Source organism: Adiantum capillus-veneris, chromosome 27, assembly GCF_014529385.1.
Source record: "Adiantum capillus-veneris isolate H3 chromosome 27, ASM1452938v2, whole genome shotgun sequence".
NCBI classification, from domain to species: Eukaryota; Viridiplantae; Streptophyta; class Polypodiopsida; order Polypodiales; family Pteridaceae; genus Adiantum; species Adiantum capillus-veneris.
In genome coordinates, this window is record NC_140957.1 from 83,643,582 (window position 1) to 83,671,109 (window position 27,528).

Here is a 27,528-nt window from a genome sequence, read left to right on the forward strand (position 1 = left end):
TCACGAACAAAGTGAGTGGATTGTGCGTGCAAGTGAATGAGACTGAGAGAAGGAGAGAGAAGAGATACGACACCGAGAGGTTTGTAAAACCCTCCTCCGAAGGCCCCACTCTCGTCGGCGAGAGTGGTCTATTCTTTGATTGCACAAAGGTGTACAATGCGTATGCAATGGACTATGCAACTTGGTTTATGCCGATGACGACGACGACGGCTGAAATCTGAGATCTTCTAATCGCTGAATTTCGGGACTGTTTCGGTGGCTGAAAATGACTGTTCTGGCTGCGTTTTCTTGGCTGAAAAATGAAGTTTCTTAGGGCTGAAAACTGATGGTCTTTACGGGCTGAATCTGCTACACTTTAGGTGAATAATGCCGGTCTTAATTTGTTGCTAAAATCCAAAAACGCCAGGGGCTGAAATTGGTCCTTCTGTCGCCGGGGTTTTGCAAATGCAAAAACGCTGGGCTGATCTGCTGTGTCGTGATGACGCCGGGGCTGATCTGCTGTGCACAAATCGCCAAGGCTGATCTGAGGCAAAAATGCTAGGTCTTCTGTGGAGAAAACGCTAGAGTAGTTGCGGGGGTTGGTCTTGTTGAGAAGTTGCCTGTTGAGCAAGGTGCTCCTGCGGCCTCTTCTGCCAGAAAGTGCTAACTTGGGTTTGCTTATATATTAACTTAGCAAAATTGCCCTACCTACTTTTGTTGGAAAGTCACTTAAAAATAATAAGTGAAAATACCAATAAATAGGAAAATAGGCTAAATGCACTGGAAAATTCCCCTAACTGATGCGAATGGATTCTGATGGGAATTCCGATGATCATGCTATGTGCAACCGGAGGATATGCATCTATGCTAAGTGACTGGGCATGCACGGTCTACGAATAGACTCACAAAAGTGCCAGATCACTGCTAATCTAAACTGACTGAACCCTGCTGTGGTGTAGCTTGTCCACGGACACATAGGGTTGGGATGTGTCACGTGAAACTCCGCCTGTGGCGTTCGTCTGTCGGGCGTAATTCCAAATCGAGCTGCCAATTCCAAGTGAAAAGAAGTTGTCCTTGGCTCCTTCAAAAGAGCTTCCTGATCCTTCACTTTGCCCCAAAAGCGGCAAATTTTGTACTTTCATTCATTAGATTCGGTGCAAGTCCCATGCCATGTGGTACCAGTTCTGCTTTTCTATCTGCCTTTTCTGCCACGTTCCTCAGTTGCTCTTGAACTCTCAGGCCTGTCGTCGTCTTTATCATTTTGTTCTTTCTGTGCCTTTTTACGGCACTTCGTGGAGATATGTCCATGTTCCCCGCATCCAAAGCTCTTCCCCTCTCTGATGAAGTGAGCTCTCTCCTCAAGAGTAAGCTTGGGTCGTGCATCCTTTTTCTCTGGGTTGCTCTTTTTCTTTCTACTTCCATTCTCAGAAGTCTGTTCGGCTCGTTGTGTCATGGCCTCATCTGTGGGGTAGATCAGACTGCCAGAGTGAATGGCAAAGCCCCGCTTTGCATGACTCATCAACTCCTGAATAGAAGCTGACTTCTGTTCCAAGCAGTGATCTCGGATCTCTGTAGGTAGACCAGCGTAACTGCGAAACGTTTCAAGGCCGAAACGTTTCACCTTGAAACGCGGCGTTTTCACCACGAAACGTTTCAGTCCAAAATAAGAGCACAATGAAATGTGCGTTTAGCAACTTTGAAACTAAGACTATGGTAACCTGTTGTTAGTGAAACGGCTTGTGTTTCACTTGGTGAGCGAAACGTTTCAAGGCCCGAAACGTTTCACCTGTCTTGACCTGTCGAAACGCGTTTCATGGTGACGTTGAGGTAGACCGAAGGTAAACCGCTCAATCTGTTCTCTGAACGAAATCTTCTTGAATGAAGAGGCGAGTAGAAAAGAGCTCCAGAATCTTTCACAATAAGCATTGATTGTATCTTTCTTGGTCATCCGAAGATGGTTCCAAGCAGCTCGTATATCTCGTTCATATTCTTGCATCAACCAAGAAGAAATAAAAAGCTTCTTAAATTTCAGCCATTTAACTGGCGCAGTCTTGTTTAAAAGAAGCGTGGACCACCAAGTACGAGCATTCCCCTTAAGGTAAGAGGTAGCTCTCCGAATCTTGTAGTGCTCTGAATAGCGTCCTCCCACGAAAGCAATGTCAAATTGCTGTATAAAAGACAAAGCCTTCGAAGCATCTGAGTTGATCAAGTGGCCACCTTCCTTAAACTCTCGGACTTTCTTGCTTTTATCTTCGAGAAAGTCATACTGGTTGGCTTTGTAAAAATTCTTCTTGTTCGCATAGAAGTTTCCATCATCAGAATTTTAGCTGTCTGTAGACGAGTCCTCAGTAGAATTGTCAGTCTCTGGGCGAGATTTAGCGTTCTTTGCCTTTTTCTTGCCCTTTCCAAAGCTTTGTTTCTTGCTTCGCTTTTTACCTTTTCTGTCTTCTTCGCTCGAATCTGAAGAGCTAGAAGAACTGTCAGAAGAAGAAGAAGAAGAACTCGGTACTCCTTCAAATCGAACACGCTTCTTCTGTTTCTTTTCCTTGTCAAAAGTCGACTGACGACCCAAATATCCCGGGAAGTCGGTGCTTTTCTTCTGCTTTTTGCCGTGCTTTTTGGCTTTCTTTTGCGTGTCAAAAAGCTGAGCAATCCGTGCATCAACCACCTCTTCTAATTCCTTCTCTGAATACTGTTGGTGATCAGAAAGTTTCTTGAGAGCGGGTTTCAGTGGTGGTGTACTCGTTTTCTGCCACTGTTCATGCACTTCCTAAAAAGAAGTCTCGCTCATATATTTTGCCAATTTCGGATCCTTCGCATCATCTTGTTGCATCGCCGATCAATTGACGACGCTTCATCTCTCTTTGCTCCGCCTGAGTAGGCCGAGGCGGGCCTTACTCTCTGTCAGAATCTTCGTTGTGATCCCTGCCCGCATCTCCAGATGCAGAGGGAGTCGACTGATCCTTGCGTGAAGCCATAGGTGCCGTGGACAAAATAGTTGGGGGTCGGATTTCCCGTAGAAGAGAAATCGGCCGTGCTCTAATACCATTGTAACAGATTTGGACACTCCAAGTCAAGAATCAATCGCGACAGCACCAAATAACCACTTCAAAACAATTCACATATCACAATAGATTTGCACTGGCCCGGCGGAGTTCCGTGCCTAGAGATATTGGCCCCAAAGATTGGCGCCCCATTCGGTATTTCTTTTTGTATTAATCAGTTCAAAGTACAAGAGAGTGCCTCGGGGTTCACTCTCAGACTCTGCGTCCAGATGCTTTGAGAAGTGAAGGCCGAAGCCACTTATTTAAAGGTTTACAAGGGATGCCCAAAAGCAGAGCCCCAAAAGCTTCAAAATCAAAAGCCTAAAAGCTTTTTTTCTCTCTCTCTCTCTCTCTCACAGAGAGTTAACAAAAAAAAAAGCAAAAGCATCTCCTCTCTCTCTCTCTCTCTCTCTCTCTCTCTCTCTCTCTCTCTTTCTCATTACGTAGAAAAAGCATCAGCAAATGGCGTCGCCTAGCAGCCCGCAATTCCCGCCGCAAATCACGGAAATCCGTACTAGTGCTGCCACGTGGCATCCCGGCAGAAATTAGGGTTTGCTGCAAATTAGGGCTTCTGGAAGATTTTAGGGTTTGCAAGAATTTTAGGGTTTCAGCCAGAAATTAGGGTTTCTGCTGTCTGCCACATCATCACTTTGTGACATGAAGGCCAAAGCCCTCGAAGCATCTCAGAATTCAAAAAAAGTGTCAAACTTAATTGATTGTCCACCTTCTTTAAATTCTCTAACTTTCTTGCTTTTATCCTCGAGGAAGTCATATTGGTTGGCTTTATAGAAATGCTTCTTCTTTGCATAAAATCTGTGATCATCGGAGCCCAAACTATTTGAAGACGAGTCCTTTGTAGAACTGTCAAAAACAGGCCAAAACTTAGGCTTCTTTGCCTTTTTCCTGCCCTTTCCGAACTTTGCTTTTTGCTTGTCTTTTTCCCTTTCTTGTCTTCTTCGCTCGAGTCAGAAGAGCTAGAAGAACTGTAAGAAGAAGAAGTGGATACTCCTTCAAATCGCACACGCTTCTTCTGCTTTCTTGCCGAGGCAAAAGTAGATTGACGACCCAAATAACCCGGGAAGTCGGTTCCTTTCTTCTGCTTTTTGTCGTGCTTTTTGGCTTTGTTGTTTGCGTCAAAAAGCTGACCAATCCGTGTATCAACCACCTCTTCCAATTCTTGCTCTGTAAACATCCTCGGAGCAGGAGGTTTCTTGAGTGCCAGTTTGATGGGTGGCTCTGTGGCCTTCTGTCACTGGGTGTGCACTTCTTCGAAGGATGTCTGAGTCAAAAATTTTGCAAATCTCGGATTCTTGGCAATGTTGATCATCATCTTTGTCGTGTCGTCAACCAATAGTCAACGTTCCATCTCTTCAATCTCTGCCTGAGTAGGCCGAGGTGGGCCGTACTCTTCGTGAGAATCTTCTTTGTGATCTCTTCCCGCATCGGCAGTTGCAAAGGAATTGAATTGTTCTTTGTTGGAATCTGTAAGTGTCACGAGAAAAGGATCGGATTTCCCGATAGAAGAGGAATCGGCCGTGCTTTGATACCACTAACAAACTTAAACACTCCAAGTCAAGATTCTACCGCGACACAGCCGAGATTTACTTCAAAACAGTTCACAATTCACACTTGATTCTACACGGCCCGATGGAGTTCCTTGCCTAGAGATATTGGCCCCAAAGACTGGCGCCCCTTTCAGTATTTCTTTTTGTATTAATCCGTGTTCAAAGTACAAGAGAGTGGGAGGGTTCTCACTCTCAGACTCTATGTCCAGATACTCTGAGAAGTGAGGGCCCTGCCCACTTATTTATTAAATAAGTTACAAGGGATGTCCAAAAGCAGAGCCCCAAAATGAGAAGCTTAAAAGCTTTTCAAAATAAAGCAGTTTGTTCCAAAGGCCTTGCTAAAATCAGCCAACGTAAATCCAGCTTTTTCGTATGCTTTGCCACGTCAGTGCTGCTGCGCAAAAGCAGGAAATCCATACACTGTGCCACGTTAGCCTGTCTCCACGTTTTGCGCCGAAAAATCTGGGGTTGCCACGTCAACACTGTTTTCGCATTTCACGGGCCTGCTACCAGCCAGTTGGGTGTAACCGGGCATGCCACGTCACCGGTTTGTGACAGTCTATCTGTGTTGCCCTCTCTTAGGACAACCATATTACACGATGCTCATGATACTCTCACGGGTGGGCATATTTGGAAAAAATAGAAAGATTTTTTATTGGCCTAAAATGCAAAAAGATGTGTTTAGTTAGGTCACACAGTGCACCATTTGTCAAAAAGTATAAGCTCCTCGGGGTAAGCAGCAAGGTCTCTTACTACCGTTGCCTATTCCCGACGGGCCTTTTCAGGACATTTCTATGGATTCTGTGACTAACCTTCCACCTAGTTTGCATTCAAGGAACACTCAATGTTTGACAATTGTTGAGCGTTTCAACAAATTTTACATGTTGATTCCTTGTAGGGCCATAGTCACTGCACAAGATGTAGTACGGTTGTTTATTAAGCATTGGTACGTCCTTTGTGGTTTGCCAAAGTCAATCGTTCCAGATAGTCAGATGGTCAAATAGAAATTTACAATTAATTGGCTTTTGATGTTTCGAAGTCACATGTGCATGATCAACAGTCTCATTGGGAGCTCTATCTCCCATTGGTTCAAGCAATTTTGAATGACTCTTATTTTTGCCATTGGTAGAACTCCGTATGAGGTAGCTTTTGGCCGTCTGTTCTAGTCACTTTGACTTGCTCGGTCAGTCAATTGTCTAATGCCAATGTTGAAAGTCAGTCATTGGATAAGATTACTGAGAGTGTGAAGCTTTGGCTCAGCAAGGCTCAGGAGTCTTATTCACGGCAGGCTAATAAGCATCGTCAAGACGCTACTATCAAGGAAGGGGATTGGGTCTATCTGAGAATCATGAAGCAACGTCTTAAGCAAGTCGAAAAGAAGTGTCCTAAGTTGTCTTTCAGAATGTATGGTCCATTTCGTGTCATTAAAAGGATCAATGAGGTTTCGATGAAATTACAATTGCCTAACTCATGGTCAATGCACAACGTTTTCCATGTTTCTTGGTTGAAAGTGTTTCAAAGTACACCTCCAAAGGAGATTTCCGAAGAAGAAGATGTAGAGATCATCGATGAAGCCGAAGTCATGGAGCCGGAGTAGATCTTGTTGCATCGGTTTCGCCATGGCTCAGAGAAGCAAGTGCGACAATACTTTTTGAAGTTCAAGGATCGAGGAACCCACGAGACAGTGTGGGTCGTTGAAGACTTTTTCAGACATCATCGAGAGTTGTTGGCATTGTTCCAAGCAGCTCGCTTGAGTTAGCCAAGAAGAAATAAACAGCTTCTTAAATTTCAGCCATTTAACTGGCGCAGTCTTGTTTAAAAGAAGCGTGGACCACCAAGTTCGAGCATTTTCCTTAAAATAAGAGGCAGCTCTCCGAATCTTGTAGTGCTTTGAGTAGCGTCCTCCTGCGAAAGCGATGTCAAACTGTTATATAAAAGACAAAGCCTTCGAAGCATCTTTATATCGTGAAAATGTGTCAAATTTAATTGACTGTCCACCTTCCTTAAACTCTCGGACTTTCTTGCTTTTATCTTCCAGAAAGTCATACTGGTTGGCTTTATAAAAATTCTTCTTGTTTGCATAAAAGTTGTCGTCATCAGAGTCCGATCTGTCTGTAGATGAGTCCTCTGTAGATCTGTTACCCACTGGGCGAGATTTAGACTTCTTTGCCTTTTTCTTGCCCTTTCCGAAGCGTTGTTTCTTGCTTCGCTTTTTGCCTTTTCTATCTTCTTCGCTCGAGTCAGAAGAGCTAGAAGAATTGTCAGAAGAAGAAGAAGAACTGGGTACTCCTTCAAATCGAACACGCTTCTTCTGTTTCTTTGCCTTATCAAATGTCGACTGACGACCCAAATATCGCGGGAAGTCAGTGCCTTTCTTTTGCTTTTTGTCGTGCTTTTTAGCTTTGTTTTGCGCGTCAAAAAGCTGAGCAATCCGTGCATCAACCACCTCTTCTAATTCCTTCTCTGAATATTTCTTGTGAGCAGAAGGTTTCTTGAGAGCGGGTTTCAGGGGTGGTGTTGTGGTTTTCTGCCACTGCTCGTGCATGTCACAAAGTGATGACGTGGCGGACAACAGAAACCCTATTTCTGCCAGAAACCTTGATTTCCGGAAATCGCGGAGGCCTAAAAATTATTATTATTATTATTAGTATTTTTTGGGAAAATGATGAGCGACGCGGGTTTTGCTTTTTTTTTAATAAAAAAAAGAGAAAAAGACTCTAAGAGAGAGAGAGAATTGATGCTTTTTATTTTGAAATCTTTTAGGGGCTCTGCTTTTGGGCATCCCTTGTAACCTTTAAATTAGTGGTGAGGGCCTCACTTCTCAGAGCATCTGGACGCAAAGTCTGAGAGTGAAACCCTAACCGGTCTCTTGTACTTTGATGATTGATTAATACAAAAAGAAATACCGAAAGGGGCGCCAGTCTTTGGGGCCAATATCTCTAGGCACGGAACTCCGCCGGGCCAGTGCAAATCTATTGTGATCTGTGAATTGTTTTGAAGTGGTTATTTGGTGCTGTCGCGATTGATTCTTAACTTGGAGTGTCCAAGTTTGTTACAGTGGTATCAGAGCAGGGCCGATTTCTCTTCTACGGGAAATCCGATCCCCGAATTTTTTTTTCCGCGGCACCTATGGCTTCAGGTAATGATCAGTCGACTCCCTCTGCATCTGGAGATGCGGGCTGGGATCACAACGAAGATTCAGACAGAGAGTATGGCCCGCCTCGCCCTACTCAGGCGGAGCAAAGAGAGATGGAGCGTCGTCAATTGATTGGCGATGCAACAAAGATGATACTGAATTTTGCCAAGGACCCGAATATGGCAAAATATATGAACCATACGTCTTTGGAAGAGTTACAAACGGAGTGGCAGAGAACCACAACGCCACTCTCGAAACCCGCTCTCAAGAAACCTTCTGCCTCCAAGAAATATACGGAGAAGGAACTGGAGAACGTGGTTGATGCACGGATTGCTCAGCTTTTCGACGTGCAAAAGAAAGACAAAAAGCACGGCAAAAAGCAGAAGAAAGGTACTGACTTCCTGGGATATTTGGGTCGTCGGTCGACAGTTGACAAGGCAAAGAAACAGAAGAAGCGTGTTCGATTTGAAGGAGTACCCAGTTCTTCTTCTTCTTCTTCTTTTGACAGTTCTTCTAGCTCTTCAGATTCGAGCGAAGAAGACAGAAAAGGTAAAAAGCGAAGCAAGAAACAAAGCTTCGGAAAGGGCAAGAAGAAGGCTACATCTCGCCCAGAGACTGACAGTTCTACTGAGGACTCGTCTACAGACAGCTCAGATTTCGATGACGGAAAGTTTTATGCAAACAAGAAGAATTTTTACAAAGCCAACCACTATGACTTTCTCAAAGATAAAAGCAAGAAAGTCCGAGAGTTTAAGGAAGGTGGCCAAGCACTTAAGTTTGATACTTTTTCAGGATACTCAGATGCTTCGAAGGCTTTGTCTTTTATACAGCAGTTTAACATTGCTTTCGTGGGAGGACGCTATTCAGAGCACTCCAAGATTGAGAGAGCTGCCTCTTATTTTAAGGGGAATGCTCGCACTTGGTGGTCCACGCTTCTATTAAGCAAGACTGTGCCAGTTAAAAAATGGCTGAAATTCAAGAGGCTTTTTATTTCTTCTTGGTTGACTCAAGAGTTTGAGCGAGATATACGAGCTGCTTGGAACCATCTCCAGATGACCAAGAGCGATACAGTGAATTCTTACTGTGAAAGATTATGGAACTCTTTTCTACCCGCCTCTTCATTTAAGAAGATCTCGTTCAGAGAACAGATTGAGCGGTTTACCTTGGGTCTACCTACAGAGATCCGAGATCACTGCTTGGAACAGAAGTCAGCTTCTATTCAGGGGTTGATGAGTCATGCGAAGCGGGGCTTTGCCATTCACTCTGGCAGTCTGACCTACCCCACAGATGAGGCCATGACACAACGAGCCGAACAGACTTATGGGAATGAAAGTAGAAAGAAAAAGAGCAACCAGAGAAAAATGATGCATGACCCAAGCTTACTCCTGAGGAGAGAGCTCGCTTCATCAGAGAGGGGAAGTGCTTTGGATGCGGGGAACAGGGACATATCTTCGTGAAGTGCCCTAATAAGGCACAGAAAGAACAGAATGATAAAGACGACGACAGGCCTGAGAGTTCGAGAGCAGCTGAGGAATGTGGCAGAAAAGGCAGATAGAAAAGCAGAACTGGTACCGCATGGCGTGGGACCTGTACCGAATCTAATGAATGAAAGTACAAACTTTGCCGCTTTTGGGGCAAAGTGAAGGATCAGGAAGCTCTTTTGAAGGAGCAAAGGCCAACTTCTTTTCACTTGGAATTGGCGGCTCAATTTGGAATTACGCTCGACAGACTGACGCCATAGGCGGAGGTAGTTCGATTGGCACCCGAATGGGATGTTGCCATTACACCGAGCATTGGCAAACTTTGTTTGCAATGATAGGGGTGTTCAAGGCACGCGAGTGACGTTCTACTCGGGATCCCTTGGTACCACAAGAACTACGCCATGGTTGACTACCGGGCCGAGAAAGCGACCTTGATAAATGAAGGGCTTAGAGATTGTACTCCATGAACTTCAGTTTCTTACTCATTCTTTTGGAAGAGAACTGAACGATGGATAAAGGTTGAATATGTTTTGACCTGATCAAAAGAACGCCAAGATTTTTCTCCACACTAGTGCCGATTCCTTTTCAGAGGGCCCGAAGATCAAACCATTGATCTGATACTTGGAAGCATGCCACCGAATCGGCCACCTTACCGTGTGAGCCGAGTACAGAATCAAAAGATTATGAACCCAATGAAAGACCTCTTGGAAAAGCGTCTTGTCCAGCCTAGTACTTCACCGTATTGCTCTCCAGTGTTGTTGGTTTTGAAGAAAGACGGATCTTGGCGAATGTGCATCGATTATAGCACTCTCAAAGAAATCACCATCAAGAACAGATTTCCGATTCCTAGGATCGATGATATACTCGACAGGTTACGGGGATCCTCGTGCTTTAGGAGGATTGACTTGAAGAGTGAATATCATCAGATCAGGATAGCGCCAGGAGATGTCTACAAGACAGCTTTTCGGACGATTTTTGGGTTATTTGAGTTTTTGGTGATGCCTTTTGGCTTAACCAATGCAATGCTCCTGCGACATTTAACCGGATGATGGACAAGATTTTTTGAGAGTACAGGCTATTTATTGACACTTTCTTTGACGACATCATTGTTTTCTCCAAGAATGAGGCAGAACACAGAGATCATCTGCTTCAAGTCTTTTAGGCATTACGATATCACACGTTAGTGATTAATGCAAAGAAAAGTGAATTTTTTCTACCAGAGATACACTTTTTGGGACACATCGTGTCAGCACAGCATGAGTGCAAATGGACCCGGCCAAGATAGAGACTATCCGTGATTGGCCCGATTTGAGGAATGTCCATGAAGTTAGAAGCTTCTTGGGACTGTGTTCGTACTACAGGCGGTTCATACTAAAGTTTGCAGAGGTTGCTTCCCCTTTGCATACCTTGACACAGAAAGGAGTACCTTTTTCGTGGGGACCCACAGAGGTGACTGCCTTTCGGACATTGAAAGAGAAATTGACTACGGGACCTATTTTGACTTTGCCGGACTTGCAGAAGTCATTTGAAGTATATTGTGATGCTTGTGGTCGTAGTCTGGGTGCAGTCTTGATGCAAGAAGGCCATGTCATAGCTTACGAGAGCCGTTTGTTCTCTAGGCCGGAGATGATAGCACAGATCTATGAGAAAGAGCTTTTGGCGGTTATCCATGCTCTTACTCAGTGGCGGCATTACCTACTCGGAGCGGATTTTACTGTCTTTACAGACCATCAGAGTTTGCGCTACTTCTTGTCACAGAAGCAGCTTTCGAAAAAGCAGATGCGGTGGGCGAACATCTTGTCATAGTTCCACTTCCAGATTGTCCATGTGCAGGGACAGAAGAATGTGGTGGTAGATGCTTTGTCTCGAAAACCGTTGGTTCTGGCTATTTCTGCGATACATCATAGGAGCTTCGAGGATATAGTCGATCAATATGCCACAGATACAAATTTTGCAGATATTTTCACACAGATACGGGATGGGGAGTAGTGGGATACTCCCTTCGGGAAGGCTACTTGATGAAAAAGACTATGTTGTGCGTAACACAGCCGTTGAGGGAAAAGGTTATGACTGAATGCCACTGTCCACCTTTTACGGGTCACCGCGGCATTGCTACCACCATGAAAGGGGTAGAGAGATATTTCTTTTGGTCGAGACTCAAGAAAGATGTGGAAGAGTTTGTGCGCAGTTGCTTGGTAAGCCAGAAGGTCAAGTTTGACAGGCATAAGGCACAGGATTGTTACAGCCTTTACCCATACCCACCCGCCCCTGGGAAAGTATAGCGATGGATTTCAGTTTTGATCTCCCAAGAACACAGAATGATCACGATGATTTTCCGATTACATGGCACGTCTGAGACGATTGTCTCCGACAGAGACCCCAGATTTATGAGTTTGTTTTGGAAGGCAATTTGGGAGAACATTGGCACGCAATTGCAGTTCTCATCATCGTTCCACTTGCAGACTGACGGGCAATTTGAGATTGCCAATTCAGTGATTTTAGATTTATTGAAGTCTTGTATCTCGGATCAGAAGACTCAATGGGAAAAGAACTTACCTTTGGTGGAATTTGCCTACAATAACACGATACACTCTTCGACGGGGAAGACGCCATGTGAGATTGTTGAAAGTGCTGCGAAGGTTCCATCCTTCCTGAGCACGAAAGATTAGATATTTGAAGTGGATGAATATTCGCGAGATTTGGATACGGCTTTTGCCAAGGTTCGCGAGACTTTGCAGAGTCTCAAGAACGACAGAAAAAGGCAGCGGATCGCCATCGTCGCGACTTGAAATTGAAGGAGGATGATTGGGTTTTGAGGAGGCACGCCTAAGAAAGAAAAAGGGGAAGGAGAGGCTTTTTCCAAAGCTTAGTATGCGATACTACGGACCTTTCCAGATAACTGAAAAGATAAATGATGTCTCCTTCCGATTGAAACTGCCAGATACTTGGAGGATTCACAATGCATTGCATGTGAGTCTCTTGAACCCTGTTAAGGGTGATGTGCCTGATGATGGGGAGCTCGATGAGCAACCCGCAGTTGAAGAAAACGAGGAGACCCTTGTTGTTGAACAGATTTTGGCACATACGGATATGAAGAAAGGTAAAGTCCGAAGGCGGTTCTTGGTTAAATTCAAGAACTTTCCTGCATTTGATGCGAAGTGGATGGAGGAGGAGGACCTAGCAAATACTCCTCGGATTGTGAAACTTTACCTCAATGTTTTGGTTTAGCATAGTCTACTCCAAACGGAACCCAGAAACCCAGCTTGGCCGAAGATCTGGTGCAGTGGGATGCACAAGAGGGGAGTTACTCCGCTCCTTTGTCAATAGATGACTCGATTTTGATACTAAAGTCACTGATGTCTCTTTGAGCTTCAGGGATACTGAGAGCTGACAGTATTCTGCTGGATGACTTTATGAAATGGAATTCCTGATTACGATACTGATTTGTTCTTGACTTCTTGTGAGTGCAGAAACTGATAGACGAAATGACTGCAGCATTTTGGTTTGATTGATCTCGAATAGACATGGTTGCAATAGGGGTTAGTCAATCGGACATCGATGAGGTCCCGATTAGACCTAGATGTGATTGCTAGCTACATTGCGGATAAATCATGGTCTAAGATCTGATTGAATGTTGAATGTCATGTGATGTCTGGTGATGTCCTGTGATGTCGTGTGATGTGACTGTCGATTTTGTACATGTGCTAGATGTGTGTTCCTAGTACGTAGGTACTAATAGTCAGTGTCTGCTAAGACGGTTTATGGCTTTTGTCGGTTTTGTAGGCGTAATCGCGGTCGATTACAATGCTTTCAAGAGGGGGGTACGTCACAAAGTGATGACGTGGCGGACAGCAGAAACCCTGATTTCTTGAAATCGCGGAGGCTTAAAAATTAGTGTTTTTTTTTTTTTGGGAAAATGATGAGCGACGCGAATTTTGCTTTTTTTTATAAAAAAAAGAGAAAAAGACTCTCTAAGAGAGAGAGAGAGAGAACTGATGCTTTTTATTTTAAAAGCTTTTAGGGGAAGACTCTCTAAGAGAGAGAGAACTGATGCTTTTTATTTTAAAAGCTTTTAGGGGCTCTGCTTTTGGGCATCCCTTGTAACCTTTAAATTAGTGGTGAGGGCCTCACTTCTCAGAGCATCTGGACGCAGAGTCTGAGAGTGAAACCCTAACCGGTCTCTTGTACTTTGATGATTGATTAATACAAAAAGAAATACCGAGAGGGGCGCCAGTCTTTGGGGCCAAAATCTCTAGGCACGGAACTCCGCCGGGCCAGTGCAAATCTATTGTGATCTGTGAATTGTTTTGAAGTGGTTATTTGGTGCTGTCGCGATTGATTCTTAACTTGGAGTGTCCAAGTTTGTTACAGTGGTATCAGAGCAGGGCCGATTTCTCTTCTACGGGAAATCCGATCCCAAAAAAAAATTATGCGGCACCTATGGCTTCACGCAAGGATCAGTCGACTCCTTCTGCATCCGGAGATGCGAGAAGGAATCACAACGAAGAAATTAGGGCTAGGGTTTTTGGCAGCATTTAGGGTTTTTGTAGATTAGGTTTCTGGCCATTAGGGTTAGGGTTTCAGCAGTACAGCCATGTCATCAAAACCCTAATAATCGGGCAGCCACGTCATCACTTTGTGACATACTGTGAGAAGACTTGTTCTCCTTAGGCTTTCCTTTGTTGTGCTTCATCTCCTGTGCGAGAGCAATCGCTACTGCCTTGTTGAGATCTATTGGGTCGAGTACTTCGACATCAAACTTGATATACTCATCCAACCCAAAAAGGAATGCCGCTTTGTGCTCATAATCCGATTTACGTAATTGGGTGCCGAGCTGCAAAATACAGTTAGAGAAAGACATGACTGGCATACCATTTTGCTTGAGATTGCGCCAATCTTCTTTCAACCATGCTAAGTACTGAGGTGGCGCGGTCTTGGAAGTCGGCCCAAGTGAAAGAAAGGGGCACGCCTTCTTCGACTTCCTCTAGGTGCGCGGTAGGTGCGCAGCCAACTGTGCCTCTTGCCATGCGTGATACGAATTAATGGCATCACGCGCAAGATACATGGCTGGCATTAAAACTTTGCTATTTCCTGTTTTCTTAGTTGTCGCAAAGTAAGCATTAAATTGATGCAACCAAGAATGAATAACATTAGCATCCATCTTACCGTCATACTTGCTGAACGTTAACTTCTCAGTGACTAAATTGTTGGAGTCCGAATCTCTACTTGTGCTACTTGAAGAACTGCCCACATCTTTGATCAGCTTGGATTTCGAGGTGAGTACTTGTAGGACCAACTCTTGCATGCGTTGGTCTCTTTGCGCCTCATGCTCTAATTCCAAGGCCGCTCGTCTGTCTTCGGCCGCTATGCCTTGGGCTTTGCGTGCTTGCTCACGCTCAAGCTCAATAGCTGCCTTTCTTTCTTCGGCCGCCAAGCGCGCTTGCTCACGTTCACGCTCTAAGGCTACCCTTCTTTCTTCGCGCTGGCGATCCAAGGCTGCCTTTCTTTCTTCGTGCTCACGATCCAAGGCGGTGCGTTGCGCCTCTTGTTGTAGCATCATGTCCCATCATCGACGTGACGAAAGCTTCTATAGGATTTGGTGCAATCTGTGGCGTAGATGGGGAGGGGGAGTGTCACAAGACGGGCACCACGTGCCAATAGAAAAGAACAGACTAAACAACTTTAAGCACTTCAAATAACAATTGAATTGAAATAGAGAGAGACGACACGCGACACGGAGTGGTGGAATTCCACCCCAGAGAGTATTGGCCCCAAACCTTGGCGCCCCTTTCGGTATTTCTTTATATTGCATCAACACAGTACAAGCCGGTACTCCAAACTCTGCACCTTCTCCAAGAAGCATGCCAGAGAATGAGCCCTAACCTCATATTTAAAGGCCCTTGGCCTGAAAAGCAGTTACAGTAAAAAGCCTTTAAAACTCAAAAGCTTCTGGTCCAAAATCAAAGCCAAAAAGCTGCCAACGTAATTTACGGAAATCCGTATAGCTTGCCACGTCATCATGCCAGCGTAATTTTCGGAAATCTGCCACGTTGCCCTTAGGGTTAGGGTTAGGATTTTTGCAGAATTAGGGTTTGCAGGTTTTAGGGGTAGGGTTTCCAGAATTAGGGTTTTTGGCAAAATTAGGGTTAGGGTGTTCTGCTCTCGAGCAACCACGTCTTCTTCTGCTACTTGTTCTTCTTAGGGTTTAGGCTCCTCGGTCGATATCTGTAAGTTGGCTCCATTGTTTAGGCTTTGACACGTCAGCAGTTTGTTACATCTCCCCTTCTTGAAAGAGAGTAATCGTCCTCGATTACAACATATTTGCAAAACAAGGGGTAGGGTTTCCAGAATTAGGGTTTCAGCAATTAGGGTTTTTGGTAAAAATTAGGGTTAGGGTTTTCTGCTCTCGGGAAACCACGTCTTTTTCTATTACTTGTTCTTGTCAGCGTTTAGGCCCCTTCAGCCGGTATCTGTAAGTTGGCTCCATTCTTTAGGCTTTGACACGTCAGTAGTTTGTTACATCTTTCCTTCTTGAAAGAGAGTAATCGTCCTCAATTACAACATATCTGCAAAACAACTCAAGTTAGCTCAAAAATTTCCGAGAGACATTCCGGGGGACAATCAGTTTGCTCTTTTTATTAAGGAGTTAGCTTCTCCTTTCTGCTCTTTTGATCAAGGAGTTAGCTTCTCCTTTCGGCTGTTTTGATCAAGGAGTTAGCATCAGGCATGTGCTTTTCTAAAAGCATACCGATCCCACAAAAGAGCAGACAGAGCTTTATTTGAGGTATCTCCGGCCTCCGATCCCGGACTTATTAGCCACTCCCACCCTTACTTCATCGCGCATCGGGCGCGCTCCCGTCTTCACCGCTCATGTCTTACAGGGCATAAGCCATTAAGATCACTTGCAAAAGAAGGATCCTAGATTTGTTTCGAGTCACTGTTTTTTTTCAGAAGCAGTGCCATGCAGATGTTGATGTCTATAGCTACCAAGCTGCACACTTCTAAGGACTTGGCAAGCTTTCAAGAAAATTTTGCCCGAAGTTATATGGTTTCTGACATCTTCCTTCGGAGTGCAACTTTTGGCAGAGTGGGGTATCCTGAAATGCTTGGCATGGAAACCCTAGCAGATTATAACTTGAAATCTCTCGACATCTCTCAATAGATGTCTCTTCACGAGCAGATGACCTTGGAGGTTAGGTGTGATTGCTATCTCTTGAGAATACCATCGCCGCCAAAGAAACACTGTCTGACCAAGAGCTGATGGACCATGTTGTGCTCGGCTACGACCTCATGGAAGGAACATAACCCTAATTTTGGTGCAGGTTTCAAGATGGAAAGTCAGTCGACTTTTCGAGCTCGATTGATGTCTATATTGCTTTTTAAGTTTGAGTTCTGTTTGATCTTGTTTGGTGATCCTGTTTGGAATTTGTTTGAAATGGATGGTATCTGTTTTGAACCTGTTTTGGTGCCGATTTGAATTGTTTGACTCTGGTTCGATACTGGTTTCAATGATTGGTGATTTTACTCTCGGGTGGAGAAGTGAGAAATACTGTTTTGGTATTGTTTGAACCTCGGAACGACGCAGGCCGATGCCTAGGGAGCGTTTCATTATATGTTTGAAAACCTCGGAACGACGCAGGCCGATGCTTGGGGAGCGTTCCGTTGTATGCTAGAAAACCTCCGAACAACGTAGGCCGATGCTTGGGGAGCGTTTGGTTGTATGCTTGAATCTGCAAGCGACGCAGACTGCGGTCTGGGGAGCGTTTAGTTGTACAGTCCTCTGAGCTCATGGCCCGGATCTTTTTAGGTTATTTGCGGGGGGGGTGACGAGGTAGTCGTTGAGTAGCTTCATATCGTAGACCGTTTGTCTCAGGGGAGTGCGCAGCGGCGCTGTTTGTTGTGTCTTGTACCATGCATATGTCAGCATTTGTGTTGCATTGTGATGTGCCAATTACTGAATATTCCTAATTGGATGAGATTGCCTTGGTATGTAATTTTAGTGCATCATTATACCCGTGGAAGATCAGTACGGTCTGGGTGTGATGGCTAATTTTACTACGCCGGAATATCAAGAGTTCCGATCTGGACGAAAGGAGAAGCTAATTCCTTGATCAAAAACAGTCGAAAGGAGAAGCTAACTCCTTGATCAAAAGAGCAGAAAGGAGAAGCTAACTCCTTGATCAAAACAGTCGAAAGGAGAAGCTAACTCCTTGATCAAAAGAGCAGAAAGGAGAAGCTAACTCCTTAATAAAAAGAGCAAATTGATTGTCCCTCGGAATGTCCCTCAGAAATGTTTGAGCTAACTTGAGTTGTTTTGCAGATATGCTGTAATCGAGGACGATTACTCTCTTTCAAGAAGGGGAGATGTAACAAACTGCTGACGTGTCGACCTACTGAAGAACGGAGCTACCGGCCAAGGGGCCTAAACCCTAAGAAGAACAAGTAACAGAAGAAGTGTCACAAAGTGATGACGTGGTTGCCCGAGAGCAGAAACCTTAACCCTAATTTCTGTCAGAAACCCTAATTGTTGAAACCCTAATTCTGGAAACCCTAACCCTAAAACTTGCAAACCCTAATTGTGCTGTCAAAAACCCTAACCCTAACCCTAACCCTAAGGGTAGATTTTCGTGTTTTGTGTTGGCTGATGACGTGGCAGGTTGTATGGATTTCCGTGATTTACGCTGACAGTTTTTGGCTTTGCTTTTGGACCAGATGCTTTTAAGTTTGAAGGCTTTTCACTGTAATTGCTTTGTAGGCCAAGGGCCTTTAAATATGAGGTTAGGGCTCATTCTCTGGCATGCTTCCTAGAGAAGGTGCAGAGTCTAGAGTACCGGCTTGTACTGTGTTGATGCAATATAAAGAAATACCAAAAGAGCAGAAAGGAGAAGCTAACTCCTTAATAAAAAGAGCAAACTGATTGTCCCTCAGAATGTCAATCGGAAATTTTTGAGCTAATTTGAGTTGTTTTGCAGATATGTTGTAATCGAGGACGATTACACTCTTTCAAGAAGGGGAGATGTAACAAATTACTGACGTGTTGCGTGTCGTCTCTCTCTATTTCAGTTCAGTTGTTATTTGAAGTGCTTAAAGTTGTTCAATCTGCTCTTTTCTATTGGCACGTGGTGCCCGTCTTGTGACAGGGAGGGTTGGAAAAAAATCCCCCTGGTGTGGAAAATTCTTCGTCACCACTTCCATGCCCATCACCTTAACCCAAAGTATCCATTCCACTTCGGGTGATGACCATACACTGAGATCTTGGGTACTTAAGTTCGTGAGGAACTTGGGTTCTTGTCAAGGTTGTATCCGTCCGTATGGAACCTTTCCGTACGATACAACCGTACGGTATGGTTCATTACGTATCGTACGGTTTAGTACGGTGGTAATTGGCAAATTTGGGCGAAATTGCAGCAATAAGGTGGGAAATGGGAACGTGAGCCATTTTGGGCTTTTGGGTGGTCTGGAAGCCTAATAGCCAAGGGTTACAACTAAAAACTTATTGCACGTAACGATTTCCAGATTCCAAAGAGCAAGTTTCTGCAGAGAACTTCACAGACAGTAGCACAGAGACTATGGGTTTTTCACTAAAACATGGGTTTTTCACAAATGGTACGTACCTATTATGTACCTGAGAGGTGGTTCTGTACGGTAGTACGTTCCGTACATACCTAAAACATGCCGTATATTACATACCTTTTCACCTTGGTTCTTGAGGTTCTTGGGTTCTCGAGGTTCTTGAGGTTCTTGAGTTCGTGAGGTCGTAATCGGTGTTTGAGAAGGCTTTTCTCTTACCCGAGCGCGACTCTTCCCTGCGGGCGTACCCCTTGGCGGCCTTGCGCTCACACCAAAGCTGCTTTTTCTCCCCTCACGTCGATTGGCCCTTCGCTAAGTGCACAGTCCGCTATCAATGAGGGAAAAGAGGAACCAAGGGTGTTAGACAAGCCCTTCTTTCTTGGGTTACCTGTCACTCTTCAAAAACACGATTAGGAATCGACACGCCAAAGTGGACTTGGGTTACGTGCGACCGCAACAAGCAAAAAATTTCTTGTGTTCTTTCCTTGAGTGATACAGAACATTGCCAAAGCTCTGATACCAATGTAAGATGCAACGGAAGTTACCTGTCACTCTTCAAAAACACGATTAGGAATCGACACGCCCAAGTGGACTTGGGTTACGTGCGACCGCAACAAGCAAAAAATTCCTTGTGGTTCTTTCCTTGAGTGATTTAGAACATTGCCAAAGCTCTGATACCGATGTAAGGTGCAGCGGAAGTGAATGTTGATATTGCTCAAGATGAGTGCTGCGAACTGTGCTCAAGGGTTCCTTTTACTTATGGAAGGGAGAGCCTTCTGTTCCTTAAGAGAAAGAACGCAATGATCATAAACAAAGTGAATGCTACTGTGAGTGGAAGTGCTGAGAGAGAGAGAGAGAGAGAGAGAGAGAGAGAGAGAGAGAGAGAAGAATACGACACCAGACGGTTCTCAAACCCTCCTCCAAGGGCCACTCTCGATGGTAAGAGAGGTCTATGCTATTGATTGCACAAATCTGGTACAATGGTGTTGATGCAAAGAACTTGATGCTATGATGCAATGATAGTCTAAGTCGATGACAATGGCGACGACGACGGCGACTAGGGCTGAAAACTGATGCTATCCGGCTGGAATTGCTGGTGCTGTGGGGCTGAAAACGCTGGTGTATCTGGACTGAAAACACTGGTGTAGACTGCTGAAAATGCTGGCGTTGAATGCTGGAAACACTGACATTAAAGGGCTGATTGCCTGTGCTCTCTTTGTTTCTCCTGCTTCTACTGAGTGACTGCCAGGTTTCTTTTATACTTCCTTAGCAATTTGCCTTACTCACTTTTCCAACAAAAGTCACTTATTTATAAATAAGTGAAAAATGTGTATTTTGGGAAGCAACCAACACAAAACACAACGGAAATTGCGGAATCCATACGGCTTGCCACATCAGCCAGCCAGTGCAAGTTATGGGATGCCGTACCACTTGCCATGTCAGCAACTCCTACGCTTTGGACTTTTGCATCATTTAAATTTTAAATTCCTGTGTGTCCCTTGGGCCCCATCGGACAAGACCCCATAAGTTGGGACAACTTATAAGAAGTTATTTTATCCATCATATTAATCAGTTGGACATGCCACGTCATCATTTTCTGACAGTCTTCCATGGTTTTGTGGCAAGCATTTTCAAGTTACCCCATTTGGACAAAATCTGGACTTCGAAGAGGGAGGTCATGTAGCTTCGTGCAAAAATAGTCTTGGAAGCTTGCCAAGTCCTTGGAGCATGCAGTTAGGTAGCGATTGAACTCCACCATTGCATAGCATCATCGTTGAAAAAATTTTGCAGCTCGAGAGATCTTTGATTCTGTTGTGTAGTTCCCCAATGCATAGATGTTGTCACACTGTTTTAGGAAGTGCAAGTCTGCAAGGCTTTCTTTCTATCTTTCACTCTTGAAAAAGTGAAAAATTTTATTGTGGTTCCACCATCCTTGAAATCTTTTGGTTGGTTGGGTGCAAACCCCGGATGTGGATAGTAGGGATATCCATATGGGCTCCAACCATTGTACCCAGGAGGTGGTGATGGTGGGGGAGGTGGTGGCAATGGCGGTGGCAGAGGTGGTTGCACCGAGTCAAGGTCAAAAGGCTGTACCATGTTCCTGAAAACTCTCCCAATGGCAACAGAAGGCTGAGTGGGTTGTAGGTTAGAGGCTCTCGTACTGTGTGGTGCTGAAGGAGGTGGTATTGATTGAGGCATCAAAGGGGGCAACATGTAATTCAGGAACTGCTGAAAATTGTGCAGCATGAGGAATTTTTGGTGAGGATGCCATGAAAGTATGTCGTGAAGCTCTTCGAAGAGAAACTACAGACACTTTGTAGAATCTAGAAACGCCATTGTGCTTTATCCGTTCTTGGAAGGACCGGTATGCTTTCCGAAAAGCACGTGATTGGAGCTGTGATACCACTGTAATGGGACAACACCACGTGCCAATGGAAAAGAACAGACTGAATAGACTTTAGACGCTTCAAAACAACTGAACTGAAAGAGAGACACTTCACACGAGACACGGAGTGGTGTATTCCACCCCCAGAGTGCACTGGTCCCAAACTATGGCGCCCTTTTCTTGAAAAGAAGGTTTGGAAAGCATTGTCTTAGGGAAATTATTTTGAAGTTTTCAGTATATGCATTTCAATGCGGCTATGCTTTTGTTTGAGTTGTTTCCATTACTTGCTCATTGTTTGTTTTCAGTTCTTTACTTCAGATTGAGATTTATTGCTTACTGTGTGTATTTGACAGCATAAATTGGGGCGAGCTCAAAGGGACAAGGTGCAACAGTTTATAAATATATCAGGCGCCAGGTTTTTGACGCATTTTAATCATAGGTTTTCAGCTTGCAGATTTTTATGGGAAAATGCTTAATCTGGCTTGGATGCAGTGAAAAATCTGCTCTGCAGGCGTTAAAAGCAAGTGATTGGAATCTTGAGGGCGCTTTTGAGTACTTTTACAGTCAGCCACCATCAAGACCAACATTAAATTTTGGACAACTTGATGAGCTTTATCTGCGCTACAAAGGTTGAGCAATTTGTCTGTTGCTGTTGAGGTTGTCCTTTCGTTTCATTCAATCTTCCTTGTGCAGGTTCTTGTGTTTCTGACATGTGGCCATTAGCTTTCTTGATTTAACTCAGGTGCCCAGCCAGGGCTATCTATGCAGATTTGAGTGTGTACTTAAGTGCATATAATAGAGTAAAGTGTAAGGCCTCCTATGCCAAATTTCTACATGAAGTAACTTGTTTGTATGGTTGCAGACTCTTTTTCAGATATGATCCTGGCAGATGGGGTTACCACTTTCTGTAGCGATTTACAGGTGAGTCCTTTGGTATTGTTTCTATGCCAGGTGTTACTTGGTTTTCTTTTATCTCGTTGCTTGTTGTCTTGAGGATTACTGGAAATTTGCTTCAATTATAGTGCGTCTTGTGTGGCTGCAAAAATAAAGATTGATGTCTGAATACTTTGCATAACGGTATGATGATAGCGAAGGAATAGGCCAACAACTTGCATTTGGCATACAGTTTCCTTTTGTTTTGAGGGTTGCAGGATTGCACAACGTACAAGCTTTGAGTTATATTCAGCTGTGAGTTAGTGGTTAATGTCTATTTTTCATTCTGTTGCAGGTGGATCCTGCAGACATTGTCATGGTAAGAAATTCTTTTCTCTTGTTCAACATTGCTAGGTTTTATTTCATTCTTGAAAAGCTGTATGATCATGCTTGTTTAGTCAAATCTCATCCTCTTCAGTGATTCTTAAATGGTGTCATTGTAATTTATGCTTTTAATTTGTTGTTATTTTTGCGAATGAAATTTTTGGATTAGGAGGAACGTTCTTCTCTCTGAGCTCCGTGAGAATTGAGATCCTCATGCCACTACCATGAGATAGTGTGTTCAATACTGGGGGTACCTACCTACTGGCTCGTCTTTAAAAAATCCTTCCAGGTGTAGAGTCCCCCCCTCAGGTTTGGAGGCATGAGAGGATAGCCCCTGAGAGCTCATCAGCAGTATGACTCTATGGTTTATCTGGTGTCCTAGCTGCTTCCGCATCATTTCTCCAGCAAAGACTGTGCAGGGCATTTGGCTCAAGCTGGTCCACACTCTTGAGGGGCCAGTATGAGCCGTTACAGGGCAGCTTGGATCGCAAGCAGGAGTGACGTCGGGCCTAGATGTCAGTACTGACTACCAGTGTGGCTTTATCCTCCCATATCTTGATTTAGCCCACATATATATCACCCTCACTGGGAGAGTTACAAAAACCACTAGAAGGGGTTTTGTAGCCCTGTGGGCAGATTTTAAACTAAGAGAAGCATCTCTTTTTTCCGGCCCGTGCACACGCACGCACACGCACACGCACAGGCACACGCACACGCACCTTTCCAACGTGGCAACCTTGGAAAAGGCTTCAATGCAACCTTGAATCAAAGAATGAGAAAGGCCATGGGAGCAGGAGCAGGCTGCACAACTGTGGTGTTGAGTGGCATGGGCTTGGGGCTCATCATAGCAAATACATACAGAAGTGCAAAGATGACACTGATAACTCATTCTTGGCCGATTGACACTCTACCTCCATGTATGCCTACAAGATGACACTGAACTCATTCTTGGCGGATTGACACTCTACCTCCATGTATGCCTACAACACACAATGCTCTCAACTAGCACGCTTCTCCATGAAAGAGCTTTCATTGCTTCCGCGCATTGTCAATGGTTCAGCAGAAGCAGGTGCATCCATGGAGCTCAACATGCTGGCACTAAGATGGGATGAGAGAACACTGCATAGTACGTGCGCTTCCTACCAACTGTGTAAAGGATGGCACAAGTAGAATCCATGCTGCTGCAAAACGCTGTTCTACAGGGAAAGCAAGCACAACCAGAACGCATGAGGTGGCTGGCATGCAGAAGGTAGAGAGAGAGATTTTTAATCGTCATAAGGACCCACCTTACAAAAGAAGAAGTGTGAGAGATGACCTTTGAGCTGTGGCCCTCTAATTTCTTTACACTCTTGATCCTAAGGTTTCCACCTAAGGATAAAGAGAGGAGAGAGAGAGAGAGATGACCTTTGAGTTGTGGCCTTCTAATTTCTTTAAGCTCTTTATCCTAAGGTTTCCTTATAATTATAATGAATTTGTCATTTAGAATTAACTGGGGGGCCCTACTGAAGCTTCTCTGTGCTTCGGCTGTTTTAATTACTTTCCACCTTGCTGTCCTTGATTGGAAAACATTGTCCTTGAGCAGTACATCCCTGACATTAGCTCAGGACATTGATCACGTTACAGTGATGGATGAGTATTTGAGACAGGAAAGGGTTATTTTGTTCTATTATTTCCAGTCAGAGTGTGGTACAAAATTTCGCTAGTATAAAAAGCATTGATGTGCCACTTGGAACAAAAGGGAGTCATTCAAAATGGTCGAGGAAAAAATGTTAGCCTTTTATGGATTTATTGTTCTGGTAAAGTTTGTCTACCTTTGTCAAGGATTATAATGCCCTGGTCAACATGTACCTAGTCTCTTCTTTATTTTGCAGCTCGTCTTATCTTGGCACATGAAAGCAGCAACAATGTGTGAGTTTTCTCGGCAAGAATTTGTTGGTGGTTTGCAATCCTTGGGGTGAGTAGTAATTACTGCTTGTAAAATCCTTTTTCAAAGAAACAAAATAACGCTACATCTCTTTAACGCCTTGGCATTTAGTATAATCTGACTCGAAGGTCGATGTGCATGATGTTGTGATTAGAGGACTCTTATTGAAAAACGAAAGAAACAGCTCTTACTTGTTTTTGCAGGGTGGATTCTATAGACAAACTCAAGTATATCATTCCAGCTTTACGCTCAGAGGTAAAGGATGAATGTAAGTGCCAAAACTGGTCACACTCAGGAATGAGGGTAACACGTGGTAGCTTCATTTGCATTGATCGAGACTACTATTGCCTTCTTTTCCTTGTTGAGAGTAATTTGGTTCTATTCAAAGAGCATGCAAAGGCACTCAATTGGAGGGAGGATCCACCATGTGGGTGTTTGCTCTTGACCGTTTCTGTCTCATTAAAGACAGGATGTGTGAACCAGTTCTCCCGTCTTGTCTGCTTGCCTGCTCTAAAAGAGTGATTAAATATACTCTTATTTTCCATTAAAAACATTTATAATTAATTGCCAGATGACCTTTAAATGTTCTGCAGCTGCTTTAGAGTTTGTCTTCTTTACCAAAAAGTTTCAAAACGTAATGCAAAGACATTCTGAGTAAAAGTAGTGGACATCAGGGTACTAAGTTTGATTCTGGGTTGAGCATATGGATCTCACTTTTAACTCGATAGAACCGCATCAATCATCAAGGAAGGGCTTGTTTCCGTGCATAAAATAAAGTAAACTGTACATGTAACTTTTCTTCTGTGAGCGGTGTTTTATTTTATTTTATCTTGGTTCTTCTGTGTGGGGGGAGGTTTATGTAAACTCAGTGTTAGGAACCTTGCATTGGCTTGAGTCCTACGTGTTGACCTTTGGATGTTTACAATTTTGCCACAGATAAATTTCGAGAAATTTACAACTATGCTTTCAGCTGGGCCAAAGAAAAGGTTTATTTCAAGTTTATTATTGCTTAGAGGTCACTTCTTGTTGTGCATTCAAGCTATTCTCACCACCCATCAAGTATAATGGCTTAATTCTCCCTGTAGGGTCAGAAGTCTTTAGCTCTTGAAACAGCTGTTGGGATGTGGCAGTTATTGTTTGCAGAGCGCCAATGGCCATTAATTGATCCATGGTGTGAATTTCTACAGGTATTCTTAGCTTTCTTAGGGTCGAAATGGTTTTGCTCAATAAGCTTTTCTTTTGCAGTGGCCAATCATATGCTTTCTTAATTTCTATGGTCGCTTCAAACATCGATATATGTGGTGTCATTCTGAAAACCAACTGATCTATTCTTGGGTGGATTTTTTCAATGCAATATTTTTGTGGGATTTTAATACTTGTAGACAGCATGACCTTTGGTACTCTGATCATTAGATGCCAAAGGTAATGTTGTCAAAATTAGAGCCATTTCTTTTGTAGAAGTGGCTATTACAGCCAAGGAGTCTCTCACGCTGAAGGCAGCATATTTTCAGCAACCGATCAGCTAGTTGACTGATTGTAGTGCAGTTCGTGGGCCTTTCCACCAGTCCAGGAATGTACAGGGTGCAGCTTTTGCTGTTGTTGGTCGGAAGCATGCATACATGTAGGAAAATTGAGCGTGTTGAATTGACACAGCAAAGGCTTCCTTTCAACAGAAAGCCTTCTGTCGGGAATAGCTTTAGAACAAGAGTAGCAAGGAATGAAAAGTGCAAACCAAATGAGATGCATGATTTTTTCTAAATAGGCTTGTGATAACTTGATGGCATTGATACAGCTTGATCACCAAGAAGAGATCACAGAGTGTCTATTTTATCATTGAATGCAAATAAAAAACTGTGTTATCTTGTAGAAATTCATTGCTTATAATGGTAAACATTTGATTAGCCTAGGGGAGGCTTTTGTGCATTTGGAAGGCATGGAAGTTTAAGATAGACACAAGGGATTGTTTTTGTATTAAACTTTTTTCACCTCTTATGATTGCAGTATGCCGGATAGTAAGTAGGAGGGTTAGAATTCCCTTAAAAGAAGTTATTGGATTTTTGTAGGCAAAGCACAACAAAGCGATCTCAAAGGATACCTGGTCTCAGTTGTTGGAGTTCTCCAGGGTATCATTTTATGCTAATTGAAGTGTTCCTCAAGATAGAGAATGTATATGCATCTGATTTTACATTCTAGAGCACTTTGTTGTGACATTATGATGCCTTTCCTTCTTGCAGGTTATTGATCCCAGTCTATCCAATTATGATTCAGAAGGAGCTTGGCCTTACTTGATTGATGAGTTTGTTGAATATCTAAAGGAAAATGGGACTGTGGCAAACAAAAAAGGGGCCTGATGGGAAGAGCTTGTTATATAAATGCATGAAGACTTCGTTATAAAGAGCATGCATGTAGTTGCCAGAGCTTTTTGCTGTCAATTTGATGCGCTCTTGCTCTAGCATTAAGGTGTTAGGAAGTGATGTGCATATGCATGCAACTTCACGGATAGGCTTGAGAATACTATCTAATGGAGCTCTCCTGAGCACGAGTACCGTTTCCCTTTTCTGGTGTTTTCATCAGAAATTCTCATCTCCAGTCATTGTCTTGTGAAGACCACTGGAGAGGGGCCAAAAGCTGTTGATCAATTTTTTCCTTGGAGAAGCCACTAGGGTGGAGGAGACTCTGGTTTTGTGTGGTCTCTACGTGAGCTTGTATATGAGGCTATCCCTCTGCTCATGAAACAGTACATAGTTTGGAGTGTACTAATATCTGGGTTGCTGGTGTATGCGATTTGTTGCAGAAGCAGACTCTTTTTACCCTTTTTGTTAGGGCCAAGAGGAGCATTGTGTTTGCTCCTGCTGTGTACAATGGCAATCCGATTGATAAGGACATATGATGGTTTGTGGTAATTTTATCGGATTCTGACAATGAGCTAATTATTTACCAAGGCTTATATTGTACTTTACAGACGTTGAAAGGAACTCTTTTTACTGTTGGTAGGTGCCATAATGATGGTCAGCCCTGTTGTAATGGTGTCCTTCTGCAGTTTTATTCTGGAAAATCCCTTCTTGTGTTTATGTTTAGACGTGCTAGTGAAGTATACTTTATCAAGTTATTTTTGCATGTATCGATCCCCCCCCCCCCCCCTCTCTCTCTCTCTCTCTCTCTCTCTCTCTCTCCCTGTCCCCGGCT

At 43.8% G+C, this 27,528-nt stretch overlaps 1 protein-coding gene across 1 annotated transcript in view; it reads left to right on the forward strand.

Annotated features, from left to right (window-relative positions):
• LOC147422290 (defective in cullin neddylation protein) overlaps positions 1 to 26,830 on the forward strand; it is a 45,119-nt gene extending 18,289 nt beyond the window's left edge. Inside the window, exons 2-11 of the mRNA XM_086503180.1 lie at positions 21,515 to 21,576; positions 21,654 to 21,790; positions 22,024 to 22,082; positions 22,390 to 22,413; positions 24,290 to 24,372; positions 24,546 to 24,610; positions 25,279 to 25,328; positions 25,428 to 25,529; positions 26,406 to 26,465; positions 26,577 to 26,830. Of these exons, the coding sequence (XP_086359306.1) occupies positions 21,515 to 21,576; positions 21,654 to 21,790; positions 22,024 to 22,082; positions 22,390 to 22,413; positions 24,290 to 24,372; positions 24,546 to 24,610; positions 25,279 to 25,328; positions 25,428 to 25,529; positions 26,406 to 26,465; positions 26,577 to 26,693 (759 nt within the window). The 3' untranslated portion in view covers positions 26,694 to 26,830. The remainder of the gene's footprint in view (positions 1 to 21,514; positions 21,577 to 21,653; positions 21,791 to 22,023; positions 22,083 to 22,389; positions 22,414 to 24,289; positions 24,373 to 24,545; positions 24,611 to 25,278; positions 25,329 to 25,427; positions 25,530 to 26,405; positions 26,466 to 26,576) is intronic.
• Positions 26,831 to 27,528: the final 698 nt, after the last annotated feature.